This window comes from Scyliorhinus torazame, chromosome 13 (assembly GCF_047496885.1).
Source record: "Scyliorhinus torazame isolate Kashiwa2021f chromosome 13, sScyTor2.1, whole genome shotgun sequence".
Taxonomy (NCBI): Eukaryota; Metazoa; Chordata; class Chondrichthyes; order Carcharhiniformes; family Scyliorhinidae; genus Scyliorhinus; species Scyliorhinus torazame.
This window is the reverse complement of record NC_092719.1, coordinates 131,960,358-131,982,437: the sequence shown is the minus strand read 5'-3', so window position 1 is coordinate 131,982,437 and position 22,080 is coordinate 131,960,358. Positions and strand designations below refer to the sequence as shown.

At 46.2% G+C, this 22,080-nt stretch overlaps 1 protein-coding gene across 1 annotated transcript in view; it reads left to right on the top strand.

Annotated features, from left to right (window-relative positions):
- bsnb (bassoon (presynaptic cytomatrix protein) b) overlaps nt 1-22,080 on the top strand; it is a 766,513-nt gene that overhangs the window by 442,683 nt on the left and 301,750 nt on the right. The window contains exon 5 of the mRNA XM_072472164.1: nt 14,091-21,365. Within this exon, the coding sequence (XP_072328265.1) occupies nt 14,091-21,365 (7,275 nt within the window). The remainder of the gene's footprint in view (nt 1-14,090; nt 21,366-22,080) is intronic.

The following is a 22,080-nucleotide window of genomic DNA, read 5'->3' as shown; positions in this document are numbered from 1 at the left end:
TATCTCCTGCATATATTATTAAGTAAGTCTCACATATGGCATGTACTACCTGTTGTCACAATTGTGATGACACCATATCAAAACTTATAGTGGGGAAAAGATATTAAATTTATAACTGTAAAAGCTGATCTGATTGTGATGCTATTATTGGAAGCCTCCCACTGTTGGTGTCATTGTGCTGATTGTTCAAATCCTTTTGCCATTTTCTTCTTCACCCAATTTTCACTTTTGTGTTTGCAAGCTTTATTTTTAAATTCACATTTTAGATGTTATATCCTCTTCATCAGCCCTCCTGATACTTCTCTGTCACCCCTCTCTTGTGCAGGCTCCCCATGCTGCATATTGCCTGAGGGTCAACCTCTGTGTTCCACTGACTTTCCAGAGTCTCATGTCCAGGGCCACAGCTCAGTTTGAAAGAGTAGAGATTGGGCTAATAGATTAGAAAAGAGACCGGCCACGAGGAGAGAAAGATCAAGATAAAGAGAAAGCCAGCACATAATATCAAAAAGTTAGCAGGATTTTTGTGAACATTTAGAGAAAAAGATCAGGGAATATTAAAAAAGGGAAGAGACAGAGAGCGAGAGATTTCAGAAGACTGCATAAAAGCGACAAGGCTCAGGTTGTGGTGTTATGGGCCAGGGTTTAGAGAATCCCAAAGTGTATCATGGAGTTCACCTGACCCACAACTTTTAATAGATTGTGGTATGGGGAGCACACGGCTCACTCTCCAGGTATGGTACAGCAGAAATGGAAAGTATTTTTTCAAGCAGAACAATGTTTATTCTATGAACTCAAGTTAACCTTTCTAAGACAAACAGTGAACATCTTAGCAACCAGTAAATCAAATACACCCCCCAAAGAATACAATACTAAGTAATCTGTATGCTGTCCTTTTCATGCAGAAGACTTAACAAACCTTTAAACAGAAGCACATCAGGGTTTGCATTCAATACTGAAAACATTTATAGTTCTGAATTCATCAAATGATTAAGAGATAGTCCTTCATGGCAGAGAGCTCAACAATACAGCTGCTTTGGCTGACTTCAGCTGCAACACACTGAAAAACGAAACCAAAAAGCCAGACACACCCAAGCTTTTCTCAAAGTGAAACTAAAAAGCAGAACTAGAGCTCAGCTCCACCCACACTCTGACATCACTGCAGTAACATGAGCAGCCAAACATTTCTTAAAGCGACATTCTCATGACACCTACCCCCAAGAAAAAAAACCCCATCAACTTCAAGATGGTTTCATTTTTCACCTTTTCACCATCCTTAAGAAATGCACACAGTAAATATACTTTATCATTTCAAAACAACAACACACTCAAACAGGTTTAATAATATAGTCCATTTTTTTTTTCCTTCTTCTTCCTCCAACTGAAATCCTTCTCGATTGACAGTCTCTTTGAACAAGAAGGTCTCTGCACGATCTGTCCAGTTCTCTACGCCTCGGCATTTCTCTTTAAAGTCAGATACTTTAATTAAATCTGATCACAGAGTCCCTTGCAATTGTCCAACACGTGCATTGGTTATCACAGCTTTCAGGCAGTCAAATGCCTGTCGAAAGTCTGCTGTCCATTTCCATTTTTGACGTTTTTCAAGCAATTAAATCAGTGGAGCAATCACGCAACAAAACTTTTGCACAAATGTTCGATCAAATCCACTCATGCCAAGAAGAATCGCATTATTTCCCTTCGTCTCGAAGGTATCAAAACTCCTCAAGGAAAGTGACTTGGGCTTTTTCAAATTCACTTTTGTCTAGGTTTATCACCAAACCCGCCTCCTGAAGTCGATCGAATAAATCCATCAAATGTTTTAAATGTTCTGTCCATGTCTGGCTGAAAATTACCAGATCGTCGATGTATACCACACAATTGGGTAATGAAACGACTGTGTTAGTTAACCGTTGAAATGTGGCTGGGGCATTTTTCATGCCAAATGGCATAACTTTGAATTGGTATATACCATCTGGAGTCACAAAAGCTGAAATCTCCTTCGCCCTTTCGGATAAAGGTACCTGCCAGTAACCTTTAAGTAAAGCCAATTTGGAAATAAAAGAGGACTGTCCCACTTTCCCAATGCAATCCTCCAAACGTGGGATAGGATAAGAGTCCGTTCTTGTAACTGTATTAACCTTTCTATAGTCCACACACAACCATTGGGTACCATCTGGTTTAGGTACCATCACTATGGGTGAGCTCCATTGGCTGCAACCCACTTCAATTATGCCATTTTTAAGCATACTCTCAATCTCTTTGTTAACCTGTGCCAATTTTAAAGGATTAAGTCTATATGGATGCTGTTTGATTGGAACAGCATTTCCCACATCTACATCATGTATAGTCATTTTATTACTTCCCAATTTATCTCCACAAACTTGCCCATGTGATATCAATAACTCTTACAGTTCAGTTCGTTTTTCCTCTGGAAGATAACTCAACAATTTATCCCAATTTTTAAGAACATCCTCATTTTCCAATTTAATTTGAGGTCTGTCAAATTCACAGTCATCTGGATTTGATTCATCACTTTGAGTTAGAATCATTAAAACCTCCTCCTTTTTCTCTCCTTCCCTTTCAAAGTACCTTTTAAGCATATTCACATGGCACACTCGGTGAGTCTTCCTTCTATCTGGTGTTTTTAACCACATAACTCACCTCACTTAATTTCCTTTCAATCTGATAAGGTCCACAAAACCTTGCTTTTATCATAGATTATCATAGAATTTACAGTGCAGAAGGAGGCCATTCGGCCCATCGAGTCTGCACCGGCTCTTGGAAAGAGCACCCTACCCAAGATCAACACCTCCACCCTATCCCCATAACCCAGTAACCCCATCCAACACTAAGGACAATTTTGGACACTAAGGGCAATTATCATGGCCAATTCACCTAACCTGCACATCTTTGGACTGTGGGAGGAAACCGGAGCACCCAGAGGAAACCCACGCACACATGGGGAAGATGTGCAGACTCCACACAGACAGTGACCCAAGCCGGAATCGAACCTGGGACCCTGGAGCTGTGAAGCAATTGTGCTATCCACAATGCTACCGTGCTGCCCACCTACCACTGGTAACAACACTAAAACTTTATCTCCATTGGCAAAACTACGAACTTTGGATTTCTTGTCTGCGACCCTTTTCATCACATTTTGTGCAACTTTCAAATGTTGTCTAGCCAATTTACTGCTCTATTTAATCGTTCCCTAAAATTTGACACGTAATCCAATAATGTAATTTCAGATTTCTCACCCACCAATTTTTCCTTAATCAATCTAAGTGGTCCTCTTACCTCATGACCAAAAATTAGTTAAAAGGACTAAATTTGGTTGACTCATGAGGTGCATCCCTAATTGCAAACAGTACGAATGGAATTCCTTTATCCCAATCCTCTGGATAATCTTGACAATAAGCCCACAACATTGTCTTTAATGTCTGATGCCACCTTTCTAACGCTCCCTGCGATTCTGGATGGTACACAGTTGATTTAAATTGTTTTATTCCTAAGCTATCCATAACTTCTTTGAATAACTTTGAGGTAAAATTTGATCCTTGATCCGATTGTATTTCTGTGGGTAGTCCATATCTAGTAAAGAATTTAAGTAACTCCTTCACAATCTTTTTAGCTGTAATATTACGTACTGGAATGGCCTCTGCAAACCTGGTAGACACATCCATTATAGTCAAAAGATATTGATTCCCACTTTTTGTTTTAGGAAGCGGTCCTACGCAATCAACTAGGACCCTTGTAAAAGGTTCCTCAAATGATGGAATGGGTATTAAGGGTGCTGGTTTTATCACTGCTTGAGGTTTCCCTATCACTTGACATGTGTGACATGATTGACAAAATTTAACTACATCTTTATGTAGTCCAGGCCAATAAAAATGTATCTGGATTTTAGCTTGAGTTTTCCTCATTCCCAAATGACCTTCCACTGATATCTCATGTGCAACTTGCAACACCTCCTTTCTATACCCTACCGGCAATACGACTTGATAAACTTCTGCCTACTTTTCATCCACCTGTATATGTAAAGGTCTCCATTTTCTCATCAAGACATCACTTTTACGGTAATAACACTCTGGTATACACTCCGATTCCTCTTCCGTATATGCTTTCTGATACATCCGTTTTATTTCTATATCTTTTTGTTGTCACTCCGCCAATTTTCCTGAACTAAAAATATCCGCCTCATCCTCCACCTGTACTTGTTCTTTTTCAACCATCTGATCAAAAATCGTTTCTGATAATTGCACTTCAACTTAATCGTCATTCTTTGATTTCTCCTCTTGTCTTAACCTGTGACTTTGCGACCTTGTTACTACACAACCCGGAAACATCCCAGGATATTCGTCCTTCAACACTTTAGTTGTCTGATTTTCCACTGGCTTATCAACCACAGTAGGCATCACTCCCACTTGCGATCCAGCCATCATTACACAAGATAAACTGTATTCCTGGACAAAATGGTTTCTCTATTACTCTTACTACCACTTCACCACTCTTCACTGGACTTTCCAGCCTTACCTTATATAATGGAACGCTACTCCTCTCACCCTGAATTCCACATATTACCACCTTTTCTGGCAACATTCTTCCCAACCTACATAACTCCTCATCTCTTACCATTAAAGATTGACTAGCTCCCGTATCTCTTAAAATTGTGAATTCTTTACCTGCTCCTCCAGATACACAAGAGTAAACTTTACCCACACAAGTAAATTCTTTAAAGAGATCTAGCACCTTCTTATCAATCACCTCTTGATCAGGTTGTACAATCTTTTGCACCTCCTTCGCTTCCCTTGGGCTTTCCTTTACCACTCTACAAACTCCACTGTCTTATCCTGTTTTACCACATCAGCCTTCCCAGTGCTTTTCTTCAACCACCAACACTGTGACTTTACATGGCCTAGTTTATTAAAGTGAAACCATTTGAAACTTTTCATTTCTTTTCCACCTCCGGATTTTTAAAAAAATCTGAGGTACACTCTCCTTATTATCTCCCATCAGATCACCTTTACCTTTACCACTTGAGTATTTCTCATATCCCCAGTTTCGATCCCTCACAGGTTGAAACTGATGTTTGAAAGCAAGCTTTGATTTATGAACTAATTCATAATCATCTGCCATTTCTGCTGCTAATCTCACAGTTTTAACGCTCTGTTCTTCCACATGAGTTCTCACTACATCAGGAATTGAATTTTTAAACGCCTCCAAAAGTATAATTTCTCTGAGAGCTTTATACGTTTGGTCTATTTTCAAAGCCCTTAGCCACCTATCAAAATTACTCTGTTTGAGCCTTTCAAACTCCATGTATGTTTGACCAAATTATTTTTTTTTAAAAATAATTTTTATTGAAGTTTTCACAAAACATCAACAACAAAATGAAAAAGGAACCCAATAGAATTAAATACAAAACAAAATAAATCAACCACCGTGCCCCCCCTCCCCCCTATACATAAATAATAAATTAACACCCCGAATTAACACATAGCAAACAAAGCAAATATATACACCCACTCGGATCCCCCAGTGTAGACAAACAAAAATAAAATAGAACCCCCCACTCCCCCCGGGCTGCTGCTGCTGCTGCTGACCATTGTCTACCGTTCTGCCAGGAAGTCCAAGAACGGTTGCCACCGCCTGAAAAACCCTTGCACCGATCCCCTTAAGGCAAATTTCACCCTCTCCAATTTAATAAACCCCGCCATATCGTTGATCCAGGATTCCACGCTTGGGGGCCTCACATCCTTCCACTGAAGAAGACTCCTTCGCCGGGCTACCAGGGGTGCAAAGGCCAGAATACCGGCCTCTTTTGCCTCCTGCACTCCCGGCTCCCCTGCAACCCCAACTATTGCGAGCACCCGGCCCGGTTTGACCCTGGATCCTACTACCCTCGACACCTTCCTTGCTACGCCCTTCCAAAACTCCTCCAGCGCTGGGCACGCCCAGAACATATGGGTGTGGTTTGCCGGGCTCCCTGAGCACCTAACACACCTATCCTCACTCCCAAAAAAACGGCTCATCCTTGTTCCGGTCATGTGTGCCCTGTACAGCACCTTAAACTGTATGAGGCTGAGCCTCGGCACAAAGAGGAAGAGTTCACCCTCCCAAGGGCATCTGCCCATGTCCCCACCTCGATCTCCTCCTCCAACTCCTCCTCCCACTTACCTTTCAACTCCACCACCGAGGCCTCCTCCTCCTCCTCCTGCATCACCTGGTAAGTTGCCGAGATCTTCCCCTCTCCAACCCACCCCCCCCCGAGAGCACCCTGTCCTGTACCGTGCGTGGCAGCAGCAGCGGGAATTCCACCACTTGCCGCCTGGCAAATGCCCTTACCTGTAGATACCTAAAGGTGTTCCCCGGGGGGAGCCTATACTTCTCCTCCAGCTCACCGAGGCTCGCGAACTTCCCATCCACATACAGGTCCCCCAACCTTCTTATCCCTGCCCTGTTCCACCACAAAAACCCTCCATCTATTCTCCCTGGGACAAACCAGTGGTTCCCCTGTATTGGGGTCCACACCGAGGCCCCCACTTGCCCCCTTTGCCGCCGTCACTGCCCTCAGATTTTGAGGGTAGCCGCCACCACCGGGCTTGTGGTATACCTCATTGGAGGGAGCGGCAGCGGCGCCGTTGCCAGCGCCACCTGACTCGTACCCTCACAAGACGCCGTCTCCAGCCTCTTCCATGCAGCCCCCTCCCCCTCCATCACCCACTTGCGCACCATCGCCACATTGGCAGTCCAGTAGTACCCACAGAGGTTGGGCAGTGCCAGCACCCCCCCATCCCTACTCTGCTCCAGGAACACCCTTCTCACCCTTGGAGTCCCTTGTGCCCACACAAACCCCGTTATGCTCCTGTTGACCCGCCTAAAGAAGGCCTTCGGGATAAGAATGAGGAGGCACTGGAACAGGAACAAAAACCTTGGGAGCACCGTCATCTTAACTGACTGCACCCTACCCGCCAGGGACAGCGGCTACACGTCCCACCTCTTAAACTCCTCCTCCATTTGCTCCACTAGCCTCATGCAATTAAGTCTATGCAGGGCCCCCCAGCTTCTGGCCACCTGGACCCCCAAATACCTGAAGTTCCTCTCCGCCCTTTTCAGTGGGAGATCACCAATCCCTCTCTCCTGGTCCCCTGGGTGAACCACGAATAACTCGCTCTACCCCATGTTGAGCGTCTACCCTGAGAAATCCCCGAACTCCCTGAGGATCCTCATTACCTCCGGCATTCCCCCCACCGGGTCCACCACATATAGCAGCAAGTCGTCCGCATAGAGCGACACCCTATGCTCCTCCCCACCCCGCACCAACCCCCTCCAGTTCCTCGACTCCCTCAGTGCCATATCCAGGGGTTCAATCGCCAGTGCGAAGAGCAGGGGCGATAACCCTGCCTCGTCCCTCGATGCAACCGAAAGTACGCAGACCTCCTCTTGTTCGTGGCTACACTCGCCATCGGAACCTCGTACAACAGCCTAACCCATCTGACGAACCCCTCCCCAAACCCGAACATCTTCAGCACCTCCCACAAGTGCCCCCACTCTACCCTATCGAAGGCCTTCTCAGCATCCATCGCCACCACTATCTCGCCTCCCCCTCCCTCGCCGGCATCATAATAACGTTCAGGAGCCTCCGCACATTCGCATTCAGCTGCCTCCCCTTCACGAACCCCGTCTGGTCTTCGTGGATGACCTGCGGCACACAATCCTCAATTCTCGTGGCTAAGACCTTCACCAGCACCTTGGCATCTATGTTTAACAACGAAATCGGCCCGTAAGACCCACACTGCAGGGGATCCTTGTCCCGCTTCAGGATCAAGGAGATCAGTGCCCGGGACATCGTCGGGGGCAAAGCCCCCCCCTCCCTTGACTCATTGAAGATCCTAACCTGCAACGGGCCCAACAGGTCCACATATTTTTTATAGAATTCGACCGGGAAACCGTCTGGCCCCGGTGCCTTCCCCGCCTGCATGCTCCCTATCCCTTTGGCCAGCTCCTCCAGCCAAATCGGGGCCCCCAATCCCACCACCAGTCCCTCCTCCACCTTCGGGAACCTCAATTGGTCCAGAAAGCGGCCCATCCCCCCCTCCTCCAGTGGGGGCTCGGACCGATACAATTCCTCATAAAAGTCCCTGAAGACCCCATTGATGCCAACCCCACTCCGCACCACACTCCCTCCCCTGTCTTTAACTCCCCCGATCTCCCTAGCTGCGTCCCGCTTCCGAAGCTGATACGCCAGCATCCGACTTGCCTTTTCCCCATATTCATAAATCGCCCCCTGGGCCTTCCTCCACTGCGCCTCCGCCTTCCTGGTGGTCAACAGGTCGAATTCGGCCTGGAGGCTGCGCCTCTTCCTCAACAGTCCCTCCTCTGGCACCTCCGTATACCTCCTGTCTACCAACACCATCTCCCCCATCAGCCTCTCCCTGTCCCTCTGCTCTCTCCTCTCCTTTTGGGCCCTAATGGAGATCAGCTCTCCCCTAACCACCGCCTTCAGCGCCTCCCAGACCATCCCCACTCGGACCTCCCCGTTATCGTTGGCCTCCAGGTATCTCTCTATGCTTCCTCGGACCCGCTCACTCACCTCCTCGTCCGCCAACAGCCCCACCTCCAAGCGTCACAACGGGCACTGGTCCCTCTCCTCCCCCAGCTCTAGGTCTACCAAATGCGGGGCGTGATCCGAAATGGCTATCACCGAGTACTCGGTATCCTCTACTCTCGCTATCAGCGCCCTGATCATAATAAAAAAGTCAATCCGGGAATAGGCCTTATGAACATGCGAGAAGAAATGAAAATTCCCTAGCCTCCGGCCTTGCAAATCTCCAAGAGTCCACCCCTCGCATCTGGTCCATAAACCCCCTCAACACTTTAGCTGCCGCCGGTTTCCTACCCGTCCTAGACCTGGAGCGGTCCAGTGCCGGATCCAGCACCGTGTTAAAGTCCCCCCCCCCCCCATTATCAGGCCCCCCACCACCAAGTCCGGGATCCGACCCAACATGTGCTGCATAAAACCCGCATCGTCCCAGTTCGGGGCGTACATGTTGACCAGCACCACCCTCTCCCGTTGCAGCTTACCACTTACCATTACATACCTGCCACCATTGTCTGTCACGATGCTCGACGCCTCGAACAACACCCTCTTTCCCACCAAGATCGCCACCCCCCGATTTTTGTCATCCAGCCCCGAATGAAACCCCTGACCTACCCACCCCTTCTTCAATCTTACCTGGTCTGCCACCTTCAGGTGTGTCTCCTGGAGCATGACCACATCCTCCTTCAGCCCCTTCAGGTGCGTGAACACCCGGGCCCGCTTGACCGGCCCATTCAATCCCCTTACATTCCAGGTTATCAGCGATTCAGGGGGCTACCCGCCCCCCTCCCCCGCTGACTAGCCATAACCCCTCCTTGGCCAGCCACGCGCCTGCACTCCATGCCCGGCCCATTCCCCACGGCGGCAGACCCCCGTCCCAACCCCCTCTACTCGCTCCAGCTCCACCTTGACCATACCAGCAGCAACCTCCCCCCCCCCCCCCCCCTCCCCCCCCCCTCCTCCCCAGCTAGGACCCCTCCTAGCTGCCTTGCTCCCCCCATTGCACTCCCGCAAGTCAGCTGACTCCTGCTGACCCCGGCCACTCACGCCTCTCCTTCGACTCCTCCTCCATTACCCATCCGCAGGCTCTCTGCCTCCCCTTTCCATCCCAAGCACGGGAAACAACCCTCGCTTCCCGGCCCCGCCCCCTCCAGCCTTCAGCGCGGGAAAAAGCCCGCGCTTTCCACCTTCCCGGCCCCGCCACCTTTGACGCAGCTCCTTTTTCAGGCCCAGGCCCCTCACCCCCGACTCGGGCCTCCCCCTCCCCCGTGGGGCCCCATCCTCCCTACCGGCCATCCACCCCTACTCCATTTACTTGCCCCCCTCCAAGAGCCCACCCGACAGACCCAACCAAAACAGTGCCCAACCCACCCTAACCATCCACACCGAATCAAAAAGAAACAAGAGCAAAGAACCCCCTCTCAAAATGTAACACACCAACAGCAATCCCCGACCACCCATCCCGACCCTCAGTTTGTGTCCAGCTTCTCGGCCTGAACAAAGGCCCACGCCTCCTCCGGGGACTCACAATAATGGTGACCCACAGTCGCGCCACCTGCAGCATGCCAAACTTCACCCCCTTCCTGTGCAGCACCGCCTTCGCCCGGTTGTACCCGGCCCTCTTCTTCCCAACCTCCGCGCTCCAGTCCTGATATATTCGAACCTCCGCGTTCTCCCACCTGCTGCTCCTCTCTTTCTTGGCCCATCCGAGCACGCACTCCCAATCAGCGAACCGATGAAACTGCACCAGCACCGCCCGCGGCGGCTCGTTAGCCTTGGGCCTCCTCGCCAGCACTCTATGGGCCCCTTCCAGCTCCAGGGGCCCCGGGAAGGACCCCGCTCCCAGCAGCGAGTTTAACATGGTGACCACATAGGCCCCCACGTCCGATCCCTCCAGCCCCTTCGGGAGGCCCAGGATCTGCAGATTCTTCCGCCTCGACCTATTCTCCATCTCCTCAAACCGTTCCTGCCATTTCTTGTGGAGCACCTCATACGCCTCCACCTTTACCGCGCGGCCCAAGATCTTGTCCTCGTTATCGGAGATCTTTTGTCGGACCTCGCGGATCGCAACCCCCTGGGCCGTCTGGGTCTCCAGCAGCTTATCGATAGAAGCCTTCATTGGCTCCAGCAGGTCCGCTTTCAGCTCCTTGAAGCAGCGCTGGATAACCTCCTGCTGCTCCTGCGCCCACTGCATCCACGCTGCCTGGTCCCCACCCGCCGCCATCTTGCTCTTCTTCCCTCACACTTTCTTTGGGTTCACCACCTCTCTTTTAGTCGCCCCGCTCCTGGTCCAAGCCATACACTGTCGGGGGAATGTTACAGTCTTCTTCCCACGCCGGGAAATGTCGAACAAATGCCGTTGGGGGCCCTGAAAGGAGCCCAAAAGTCCGTTCGAAGCGGGAGCTACCGAACGTGCAACTTAGCTCTGCATAGCCGCAACCAGAAGTCACCCTTGACCAAATTCTTTGCTTACATTTGTAAACCTTTGTCTGTAAGCTTCAGGCACTAGTTCATATGCACCTAAGATAGATTTTTTCACCTCCTCATACGTCCCAGATACCTCCTCCGGTAGTGATGCAAACACTTCACTAGCCCTACCTACCAGCTTTGTTTGAATCAGTAATATCCACATGTCCTGTGGCCATTTCATTTGTTTAGCTACCTTCTCAAATGAAATGAAAAAGGCTTCCACTTCCTTCTCGTCAAACCTTGGCAATACTTGGACATATTTAAATAGATCCCCACCACGCCTTCGACTATGACGCTCTTTCTCACTATCCTCATCACTATCATCCAACTGTATGTTTCCCTTTATGTCTGCCAATTTCAACTGACTGTCATGTTTCATGGCCATTTTCTGAAGTTCAAACTCTCTCTCTTTATCTTTTTCCCTGATCTGTATCTCCCTTTCATTTTCTTTTTGTTCGGCGAGGGCTATTCTTTCTTTCCTCCTTTTTTCTCTCTCCTTTTCTTTGTCCTCTCTATCTCTCTCTCTTTGTTTTTCTTTTTCCTCTCTTTTATATTCAAACTGCTTTAATCCTTTCTCATGTTCCATTTGTTTAATTTGTAACTGCATTTTTGCCATTTCCAATGAGTCAAATTGTATCTCAGGCAACTTTAAATGCTTAGCCATCGCCATAATTACCTCATCTTTTTGCATTTTGTCAGGTAATGTTAACTGCAATGTTTTTGCCAAATCCAACAGCCTGCTTTTCGTCTCTGTCCGTAAGGTACTGCGTGTGACCATCTCCACCCCCAAAAACTTCTGAGCCTCTGAAAGAGCCATTGTCACAACACACTCCCCACTTAAACTAAAATACTACACCTGAAAAGCAACCACAATATGCTCACCCCTCACTGTCTTTAAGTTCAATAAGCCAATCCAATAGATAGACTTTTATCACCCTCAAGTCCCCCAATTGTTATGGGCCAGGGTTTAGAGAATCCCAAAGTGTATCATGGAGTTCACCTGACCCCAACTTTTAACAGATTGTGGTATGGGGAGCACACGGCCCAATCTACAGGTGTGGTACAGCAGAAATGGAAAAGTATTTTTTGAAGCAAAACAATGTTTATCCTATGAACGCAAGTTAACCTTTCTAAAACAAACAGTGAATACCTTAGCAACCAGTAAATCAAATACACCCCCCAAAGAATACAACACTAAGTAACCTGTATGCTGTCTTTTTCACCCAGAAGACTTAACAAACCTTTAAACAGAAGCACATCAGGCTTTACATGCAGTGCTCCATAGGTGTAAATAAAAATCTCCTGCATATATTATTAAGTAAGTCTCACATATGGCATGTACTACCTGTTGTCACAATTGTGATGACACCATATCAAAACTTATAGTGGGGAAAAGATATTAAATTTATAACTGTAAAAGCCGATCTGATTGTGATGCTATTATTGGAAGCCTCCCACTGTTGGTGTCATTGTGCTGATTGTTCAAATCCTTTTGCCATTTTCTTCTTCACCCAATTTTCACTTTTGTGTTTGCAAGCTTTATTTTTAAATTCACATTTTAGATGTTATATCCTCTTCATCAGCCCTCCTGATACTTCTCTGTCACCCCTCTCTTGTGCAGGCTCCCCATGCTGCATATTGCCTGAGGGTCAACCTCTGTGTTCCACTGACGTTCCAGAGACTTATGTCCAGGGCCACGGCTCAGTTTGAAAGAGTAGCGATTGGGCTAATAGATTAGAAAAGAGACCGGCCACCAGGAGAGAAAGATCAAGATAAATAGAAAGCCAGCACATAATATCAGAAAGTTAGCAGGATTTTTGTGAACATTCAGAGAAAAAGATCAGGGAATATTAAAAAAGGGAAGAGACAGAGAGCGAGAGATTTCAGAAGACTGCATAAAAGCGACAAGGCTCAGGTTGTGGTGTTATGGGCCAGGGTTTAGAGAATCCCAAAGTGTATCATGGAGTTCACCTGACCCACAACTTTTAATAGATTGTGGTATGGGGAGCACACGGCTCACTCTCCAGGTATGGTACAGCAGAAATGGAAAGTATTTTTTCAAGCAGAACAATGTTTATTCTATGAACTCAAGTTAACCTTTCTAAGACAAACAGTGAACATCTTAGCAACCAGTAAATCAAATACACCCCCCAAAGAATACAATACTAAGTAATCTGTATGCTGTCCTTTTCATGCAGAAGACTTAACAAACCTTTAAACAGAAGCACATCAGGGTTTACATTCAATACTGAAAACATTTATAGTTCTGAATACACCAAATGATTAAGAGATAGTCCTTCATGGCAGAGAGCTCAACAATACAGCTGCTTTGGCTGACTTCAGCTGCAACATACTGAAAAACGAAACCAAAAAGACAGACACACCCAAGCTTTTCTCAAAGTGAAACTAAAAAGCAGAACCAGAGCTCAGTTCCACCCACACTCTGACATCACTGCTGTAACATGAGCAGCCAAACATTTCTTAAAGCATCATTCTCATGACAGTGGGAGGAAGCAAGGGAGTCACTGGGATTTTTACAGCCTTGAAACATGCACTGCCAGTTAGTGTTTCAGTAACCAAACATTATTTATGTGACCGTCACACGACTATGATAACCTGCTTGCACTATGAATAAGGCATTAGCAATGAGTTCTTTGAACTCCAAACAAGACCTTTTTCTACTTAATGTGCTAACTTTAATTAACCAGTAATTGGGAAACTGAGATGTAATTTTAATTCATATTGTTATTCATTATCGTACAGCATTCATGCGATGTTCACGTTGTTTATCAATCTGTAATTATTTTCAAGTAAATCAGTTGGTTGTTTATTTGAATACCATTTTAGTTCCAAATGCTTGCTAATTGATTTCCTTTTGAATTTCAGTTATTAAACAAAGGTACAGACCTATCTGGCACTGTAATGCTTTGCGGGCTTTTTCTGGTGACACAGTAGAATGCAGGTTGCAAAAGTATGATTACTGATTGTGACCATTTGTTGACAATAATCTTTTTGTTGTTTTCAGGAGTTGAGTAAAGGCTACCCGCAGGAGCTCTCACGCAGCCCACAAAGCTTAAGCGATACAGGCTATTCGTCTGATGGGATATCTAGCTCACAAAGTGAGATTACAACTTTATTGCACCAAGAGGGCCAAAAGTTTAATGAGTCTGGTCTGCTGCTGCAGAGTCCAAAGAGCCCGTCAGAGATTACAAAGTTGGAGAGCACTGTAGGTCCATTGCTGGAATCCCAAAATGTTCGCGATGAGGCTAAAAGAGGGAGGAATGCTCAGAATTTAAGTGACGAACAAAGGCAGCGACATAGACCACGATCGCTTTCAATTACACCAGAGTCTTACAGTTCAGATGAGGAGCTTGAAGATATACAAGAGGAGGATGAAGATACGTTTGAATTTGAGGACCAAAGTGAGCGAAGAGAAAGCCTAGAGTCACTGGATGAATTTGGCAGGAAATTGCGGCATGACTACATTGAAGACAGTAGTGAAAGTGCAGTATCACCTCCCCAAACTAAGAACGTACACGTAGGTGCAAAATTAACAGATGAAGAATTTATGCGAAGGCAACTCTTAGAAATGAGTGCAGAAGAGGATAACACCTCTATGGAAGCTGAGGATTTGAATAGTCGTTCTAAACGCATTAGTATGAAGAAGAGTCAGAAACGTAATTCAGAGTCCAACAAACAAAGCCCATCAAAACAACCACTGGATCCTAATGCAATGAGCAACTTTGAAGATGCTACACTGGAACATTATGGACAGGAAGAAAGCCAGTCATGGCAAGAACAGAAGGAACAAGATGATGCATACAGAGAATCAATAACTCATGCAGAAGAGGATTTGGTGGGAGAACCAGCTGGGCTACGCCGCTTCAAGACTATTGACTTGAACACCACAAATACATACACCAACCGAGGTGTCGAAGTTTGTGGTGAAACAGATCTCAACATTGACAGAGAACCTGAACTAGAGATGGAAAGTTTGACAGGGTCACCAGATGAAAAATCAAAGGGTGAATACTCATCTACATTGCCACCCTCAACACCCACCTTTTCATCAGGCACTTCACCGACTTCTGTCTCTTCATTGGAAGAAGACAGTGATAGTAGTCCAAGTCGAAGACACAGACTTGAAGAAGTTAAGCAGCAAAGAAAGGCTAGGCATCGTTCACATGGCCCTCTATTGCCAACTATTGAGGACTCTTCTGAGGAAGAGGAGCTACGAGAAGAAGAAGAGCTCCTTCGAGAGCAGGAGAAGATGCGCGAGCTTGAACAGCATCGTATTCGGAGCACAGCACGCAAAGCAAAAAGAGACAAAGAAGAGTTAAGGGCACAGAGAAGACGGGAAAGATCCAAAACACCACCAAGCAACCTTTCTCCCATTGAGGATGCTTCTCCCACCGAAGAGTTGCGGCAAGCTGCAGAAATGGAAGAACTCCACCGATCATCCTGCTCTGAGTATTCACCGACAATGGATTCTGAAGCTGAGGGTTTTGAAATAACAACCTGCAGATTGTATAAATCAGGCAGTGAGTACAACCTCCCATCGTTTATGTCCTTGTATTCTCCAACTGAAAAATCAACTAATTCTTCAGTGAATCAAAAACCATTGAAGAGTGCAGAAGAAGCATATGAGGAAATGATGAGGAAAGCCGAAATGCTAAAGACACAGCAACCTACACAGAAAATGTCTTATGGCAGTGCTTACCAGCAGGATGATTACATACAGAATAGTTACAAATACCAACCTTCAGATGTCTACGGTTACACAAACAATGAAATAGCATTAGCCCAGACAGGTTTACAAAGTGAGCTGCAGAAATCTGAAGCATATGAGAGAACCGTGACGGCTGCTGCGCACACTCCCAAATTGTCTCGCTCACCATCACTTGAGCTCCGCCTGCAGCAACAAAATGCCCAGTTACAAAACCTTGAGAGGTCTTTTCAGGAAAAGAAGCTTCTTGATGCACAAAGTGCTTATTCAGAACTCGCGAGACAAACTGATGCACTTCTTACACCTGGAACAAGCCCCACACAGCCATCTGCACCAATGTCTTTTATTTCTACTCACGCCAATAGAGGCATCCCTGATGTTAGGGTAACCCAGTATTTCACTAGAGATATGCAGGATCAAAGCCAGACTGCAACACCTATTGGAACAAAGGTTGACACTTCACATATTGTCACAGCCTCTTACACAACGTACAACAAAAGATCAGCTGTGACTGTGGCCACTGCAATAGCAACTCAATCCTCTATTTCTGCAGGATCTACTCCCATTGATCGAAGTATGGGATACATTCAAGCAAGACCCTCAGATCCTGGCAGCATAACACAATATAGCTTACAAAATAATATCTCTGGAAGCAAGAAATTCAGTGAATCCTATGAGACATCTAACCCTGATGGAGCAGCCACACAAACGTCTAGGAGCTTTTTCAAAAATTCCAGCCCTGAGGAGCCTCTTTCTCCAGCTTCACAGAGAACAGTATCCAGAACTAACATGTCAACAAGTCCAATGTCTAGTGGTAAATCCACTACAGAATTTTCAACACAGACATCTAACACCAGAGTTATTTCACCTTCCAATGTGACCATGGCCCCATCACCCTCCACAATGATGGCTCAAGGAACTCAAACTTCAATGAGATCACCTCGCCTAACCAGGCAAATATCTTCTCCTGACTCCACATTCATGGTTATTACTCTGGCATCAAATATTTCATCCACAACCCAACCATTGACTGTCAATTCATCTGTCTCGCCAAACACCTCACCAACTCGGTTGAATCGACAGCAAACCTTGCATGGTTGGACTCAACCAGTGACTGCTTCATCACAACAGCAGGTGCAGTTACAGTCTGTGTACACCAAGGCATTATCACAGACTGATAGAATATCTATGATTCAACCAACACAGAGAGCTTCAACAGTTGTCACAACTTCTGCCGTGCTTGGTCAGGGTTTGGTTCCTCTAGAAAACACCTCTTTAAACAAAACATCATTGATATACCAGAATGCAAATGTAAACTCAGTGGAAGTTTCAAGGACATGCAGCTCTGTAGTAGATCTCCGAACAGTTACTAAGTCACCTCCTGTAATCATAACTGATCATGGCATGGATTTGACATCGTTAGCTACAGAAAGTAGAAAATATTCGCTTGAATCAGACCAGATTCCTTGTCGTCAGTCCACTGCTGTGCAGCCATTAATCATGAATCTTAATGTGCAGGAACATCCACATGTAAACTCAACTCCTACTACAACTGTGGGCATAACGATAACATCATCTGTGCTAATTTCCCAGGCCAAAGTACCAAAGATATATGGAGATCCTTTCCAGAATCTTATGGACCTTGGTCATGGCACAGCAACAGCAATCTGTCTCACACAAACAAAACAACTTGAATCAATGGTCCAACCCTCCATTGTAACAGACGGTACAAACAATATTGATGTGGCAACAGTCACAACAAAATCGGGCTTTACTAGTCAAATCCAACCACATTTTGCTAGATTTAACTTAGCTAACCAAATGGCTCCAATCCGCAAAGTGGACATTTTAGTGAACCAGAGCAATATCAGTAACACCATTAGTGCTAGTGCCATTCCTAGGTCAGTACCTCAAGACAGTGGCTTTATCACCTCACAGGTACACAAAGAAGCATCACTGGAATTAAAGCCATCTGCTCCTTCAGCAAGCATGCTTGGAGTGAAAGCACACAATGTAATGGTGCAACTAGACAACAAAGCAACTGGCACAGTTACAAAGCTGATAAAACAAGATCCTCCTTCAAATGCTTTGGATCTGACTGGAGCAAATCCAGAAAGAGCTGTTTGTTGTGATGTTGTGTATAAATTTCCTTTTGCTGGTAGCTGTACAGGGGCATTTAATCCTGGCACCCAAACTCCAGAGCAAGCAATGACTGAACCACGGCAGAGTGACAGGAATAGTGCTCAGAAGTACTATGACAACAGAACTCAGGAACTTGTTGACAGGTACCAGAATAAAGAGCCAATGGCTACTTACGAGGATGGTTCTAATTTGTATGAAGAGCACAAAGCATTCCCTCAGGCATTTTCTGGGCGGCTACATTCATCTATGTCAGACTCCAATTTGTTAGAGGCTAGTCTTAATTACAGTCTAATAAAAGACGAGCCTCTTTATCACCCACCTGGAGGAGATGCAGCTGTAGATCTGAGTACAATGAGACAATCTTACAATTTAGCTTTCAACCAGGGGAGAGATTGGGGACTTGGAATGCAGTATGGTTCCTTCACTGATCTGAGGCAACAGTCAGACATCTTCAGCCAACCCACACCAATGCGAAGATACAGTTCAATGTCTAATATTCATTCAGATTATCCATACTCGATGCGCGAGGATCTGCCAAATTTGCAGGAGGCTAGTTTGGCCCACTATAGTGCGACCACTGCTCGAGAAATCAGCAGGATGTGTGCAGCTCTAAATTCCATGGATCATTATGGAAACCGATACACACATAGTTCAGATTCCCTGCAATATGGACCAGCTGGGCCAAATGCACACTGCAGTGAGCTTGCAAGGAACAGTATAATGTCGAACCAACAAGGAATGACACCCATAAAACGAGGTATGATGTATCATCCATCCTTATCTGACTCTCGACGTCGTATAGCAGTGCACGGCTTTGGCAATATGCCACAAGCTGTACGCATGAGAGCCATAAGGCACATGTACCCTCCAGCTGCTCCTGTAAGAGCACCTGATGGCATGATTTACTCTACAATCAACACTCCAATTGCTTCCACTCTCCCTATTACGACACAGCCAGCCTCTATCTTGCGCCCAATGTTGAGAGGTGTTTACAGACCCTACTTGCCTGGCAATGTCACAGCTGTGCCGTTGGCGAGGTTGACCAGACTTCCTCTAGTTGCACCGAGGATGCCTGCTGCACCTTCTGGGCTGTACCGTTACCTGCCGCCAAACAGATTTACAGCTGTCCCTACAACTTCTGCGGGGGAAGCACCTATATATCTAGGGAAGCCTGGAACAGCACCCATAAGTAATGTTAGAACTGCAGGTCTGAATACAAATCAACTTGTACCAAGTCAGATCATACAGAGGCCAGAGCAAAGTGGTATTCCTCAACAAAATGCTGCAGCTCCTACGGCCCAGAATTTCATCCCAGATGCTAATCAGTCTAAGCAGCAGGCAGACGTTGGGCTCATGCAGCAGCAGCAACAGCTACAGCAGCAACTGCAACAACAGCTCCAACAACAATTGCAGCTTCAGCAGCAACTACAGCAGCAGCAGCAACAACAGTTGCAACAGCAGCAGCAACAACAGTTGCAACAGCAGCAGCAACAATTGCAACAGCAGCAGCAGCAACAATTGCAACAGCAGCAGCAACAACAATTGCAACAGCAGCAGCGACAGCAGCAGCAGGAAGTGAAACAGCAGCAGCAAGTACAGCAGCAGCAACAGGAACTTCAACAGCAGCAAGTACAGCAGCTGCAAGAACAACAGCTGCAAGAACAGAAACTTCAGCAGCAAGCAGAACAACAACTCGAACAGCAGAAAGAGCAGCAGCTACAAAAGCAACTGCAGCACCTGTTGCAACAGCAACTGCAGCAGCAAAAGCAACAGGAAGCCCAGCAAAGTGATGTTGCATCAACTGGTGCCAGTAGAAGAAAGCAGGAAGAAAAAGAGGAAGAGCATCAGCGAAAGCAACAGCAAGATCATATTCTGCTGATTGAGCGAGAGCGCGTGGAGCTGGAGAAGCTGAGGCACCAACGTCTGCAGGAAGAATTGGAACGCCAGCGCCTGGAGCTGCAGCGCCATCGGGAGAGTGAGCAAATCATAGTGCAACGTGAGCTTCAGGAGTTGCAGACCATCAAGCAGCAGGTTTTACATCAACAGCAGGAGGAGAGACAGGCCCAGCTTGTGTTGCAGCGAGAGCAGTTGGCACAACAGAGACTGCAACTGGAGCAGATTCAACATCTGCAACAGCAACTGCACCAACAGCTGGAAGAGCAGAAAGTCCGAAATACTGTAAATTTCCCTGCGGTTTGTGATCCTTCTGGTAGGATGAATCCCCACACTATGTCAGAGATGGCTATTGAGATGCAAAGAACTATAGCTCAGAATGGGCAGTATTGGCCTGTGAATCAACCATACGTAGAAGGTGCCCCTGTTGTCACCACTGCTCAAGAAACATATTTATCTCCACATCACAGGGGGTTTATAGAAGCACCACAACGATCTAATTCTGAAATGTCTCTTCGAACTGATGAGCACTGGGAAAATAGGAGCATCAAGAAGCGAAACTCCATGCCGAGACTTAAGGATGCTTACGAGGGAGATGATGCATCATTGCGTGATCAGTATGTGGTTAAGAAAATAGCAGACTGCAGTGTACAGACTGATGATGAGGAAGGTGAAGAGTGCTATTACATGTCGCGTCGGAGACGAACTAAGAGAAGTGTGGACTGCAGTGTACAAACAGATGATGAAGATGGAGAATTGGAACAGCCTACTCGTAGACGCCGCTCCAGGTTCTCAAAGCATTCCGATTCTAGCACAGAACACAAACGAGAAGCATCAAAGGGAACCTCCAGTATTGCCATACAAACAGTCAGTGATTGCTCTGTACAGACAGATCCAAATGAGCTAGGGCCAGTGTCACCTGCCATCCATATCACCCCTGACCCCCGAGTGGAAATTGTAAGGTATATATCTGCTCCTGAGAAAACCTACAAAGGAGAGAGCCTTGCTTGCCAGACAGAACCAGAAGCACAGTCACAAGGCATTGTTGTCCCTCAGTTTGCAATTCCAGCCACCATTAATCCCTATTCCACTAACATACAGATTGTAACATCTGGTCCTCTGGATCAAACCAATACCAGACAGCAAGGAATTATGATTATCCCAAAAGTTGAGAAAAAGAAACCAGATCCTTTGGAAATAGGATATCAGTGTCACCTCCCACCTGAGCCTTTGCCTCAAATGAATCGCCCGCCTCCTAAGTCGCCCCAGGTTCTATACTCTCCTGTCTCACCACTGTCCCCCCATCGGCTCTTAGACTCATCTTTCACCTCATGTGAGAAGTTAAACAAGGCTCATGTTACTCCACAAAAACATTTCACCACAGAGTCACCGAAACGGCAGCAAAGTCTGCCTCGGCCAATCAAAGTGATGCAGCGCTCCATGTCTGACCCTAAGCCTGTCAGCCCGACCTCAGAAGATTCCGGAAAATCCAGATTTTTTGCTCAGCTTCATCATCAACAGGGCCTGCATGGCAGCCAGGTATGAAACAGTATGAATTGAGGTAGTACAAGAAAGCCTGGGTTTTGGAGCTACAAAAATCTAACTTTACTAAATATATATTCAGCAAACAGAATAATGTTGATATCCTATCTGACTCGGTGTGTTTCTGATCATTCAGTGTACCTGAAATACCTAAACATTGTGCTTCATAAACCACTAAAGAATATGTTGGGGGGGGGGGGGCACAGAACAACCTGGAATATACAGTAAATTATGTTTTCATGTAAACTCTTTGCACGTTTATGCCAAAATCCATTTTTATTTTCATCTGTAAACTTTTACCTGTAATCAAAAATTTAATATCTCTGGTAAAATAGCAGAGAGAAATTCAATACAAGCATACAGAGTCTGTACAATAATGGAAAATATCCTTCCAGTAACTCCCAGGCGAGAAAGCTTAACAAATGTTTTCCATTAATTTGAATGTGTCTCAGGCTGGGTCAGGTGGTCACAGCTTGCAGGCCACAGTATGCACACATCAGGAATGTACCATTGTTGGTCTGGCTTGCAACATTCAACAGTTGATGAATGTGAGAAAGACTATGTTTCATATTACAGCATCCATGCAGAATGATTTTCACTCAGCTTCCCTGGTTATTTCGCATTAACATCACTGCCGAATTGTTAATAGTTGTGAAGCCAAATGTTAATATGAACAATCACAAGTAGGAATTCTGCTGCTTTTCATGGCTAT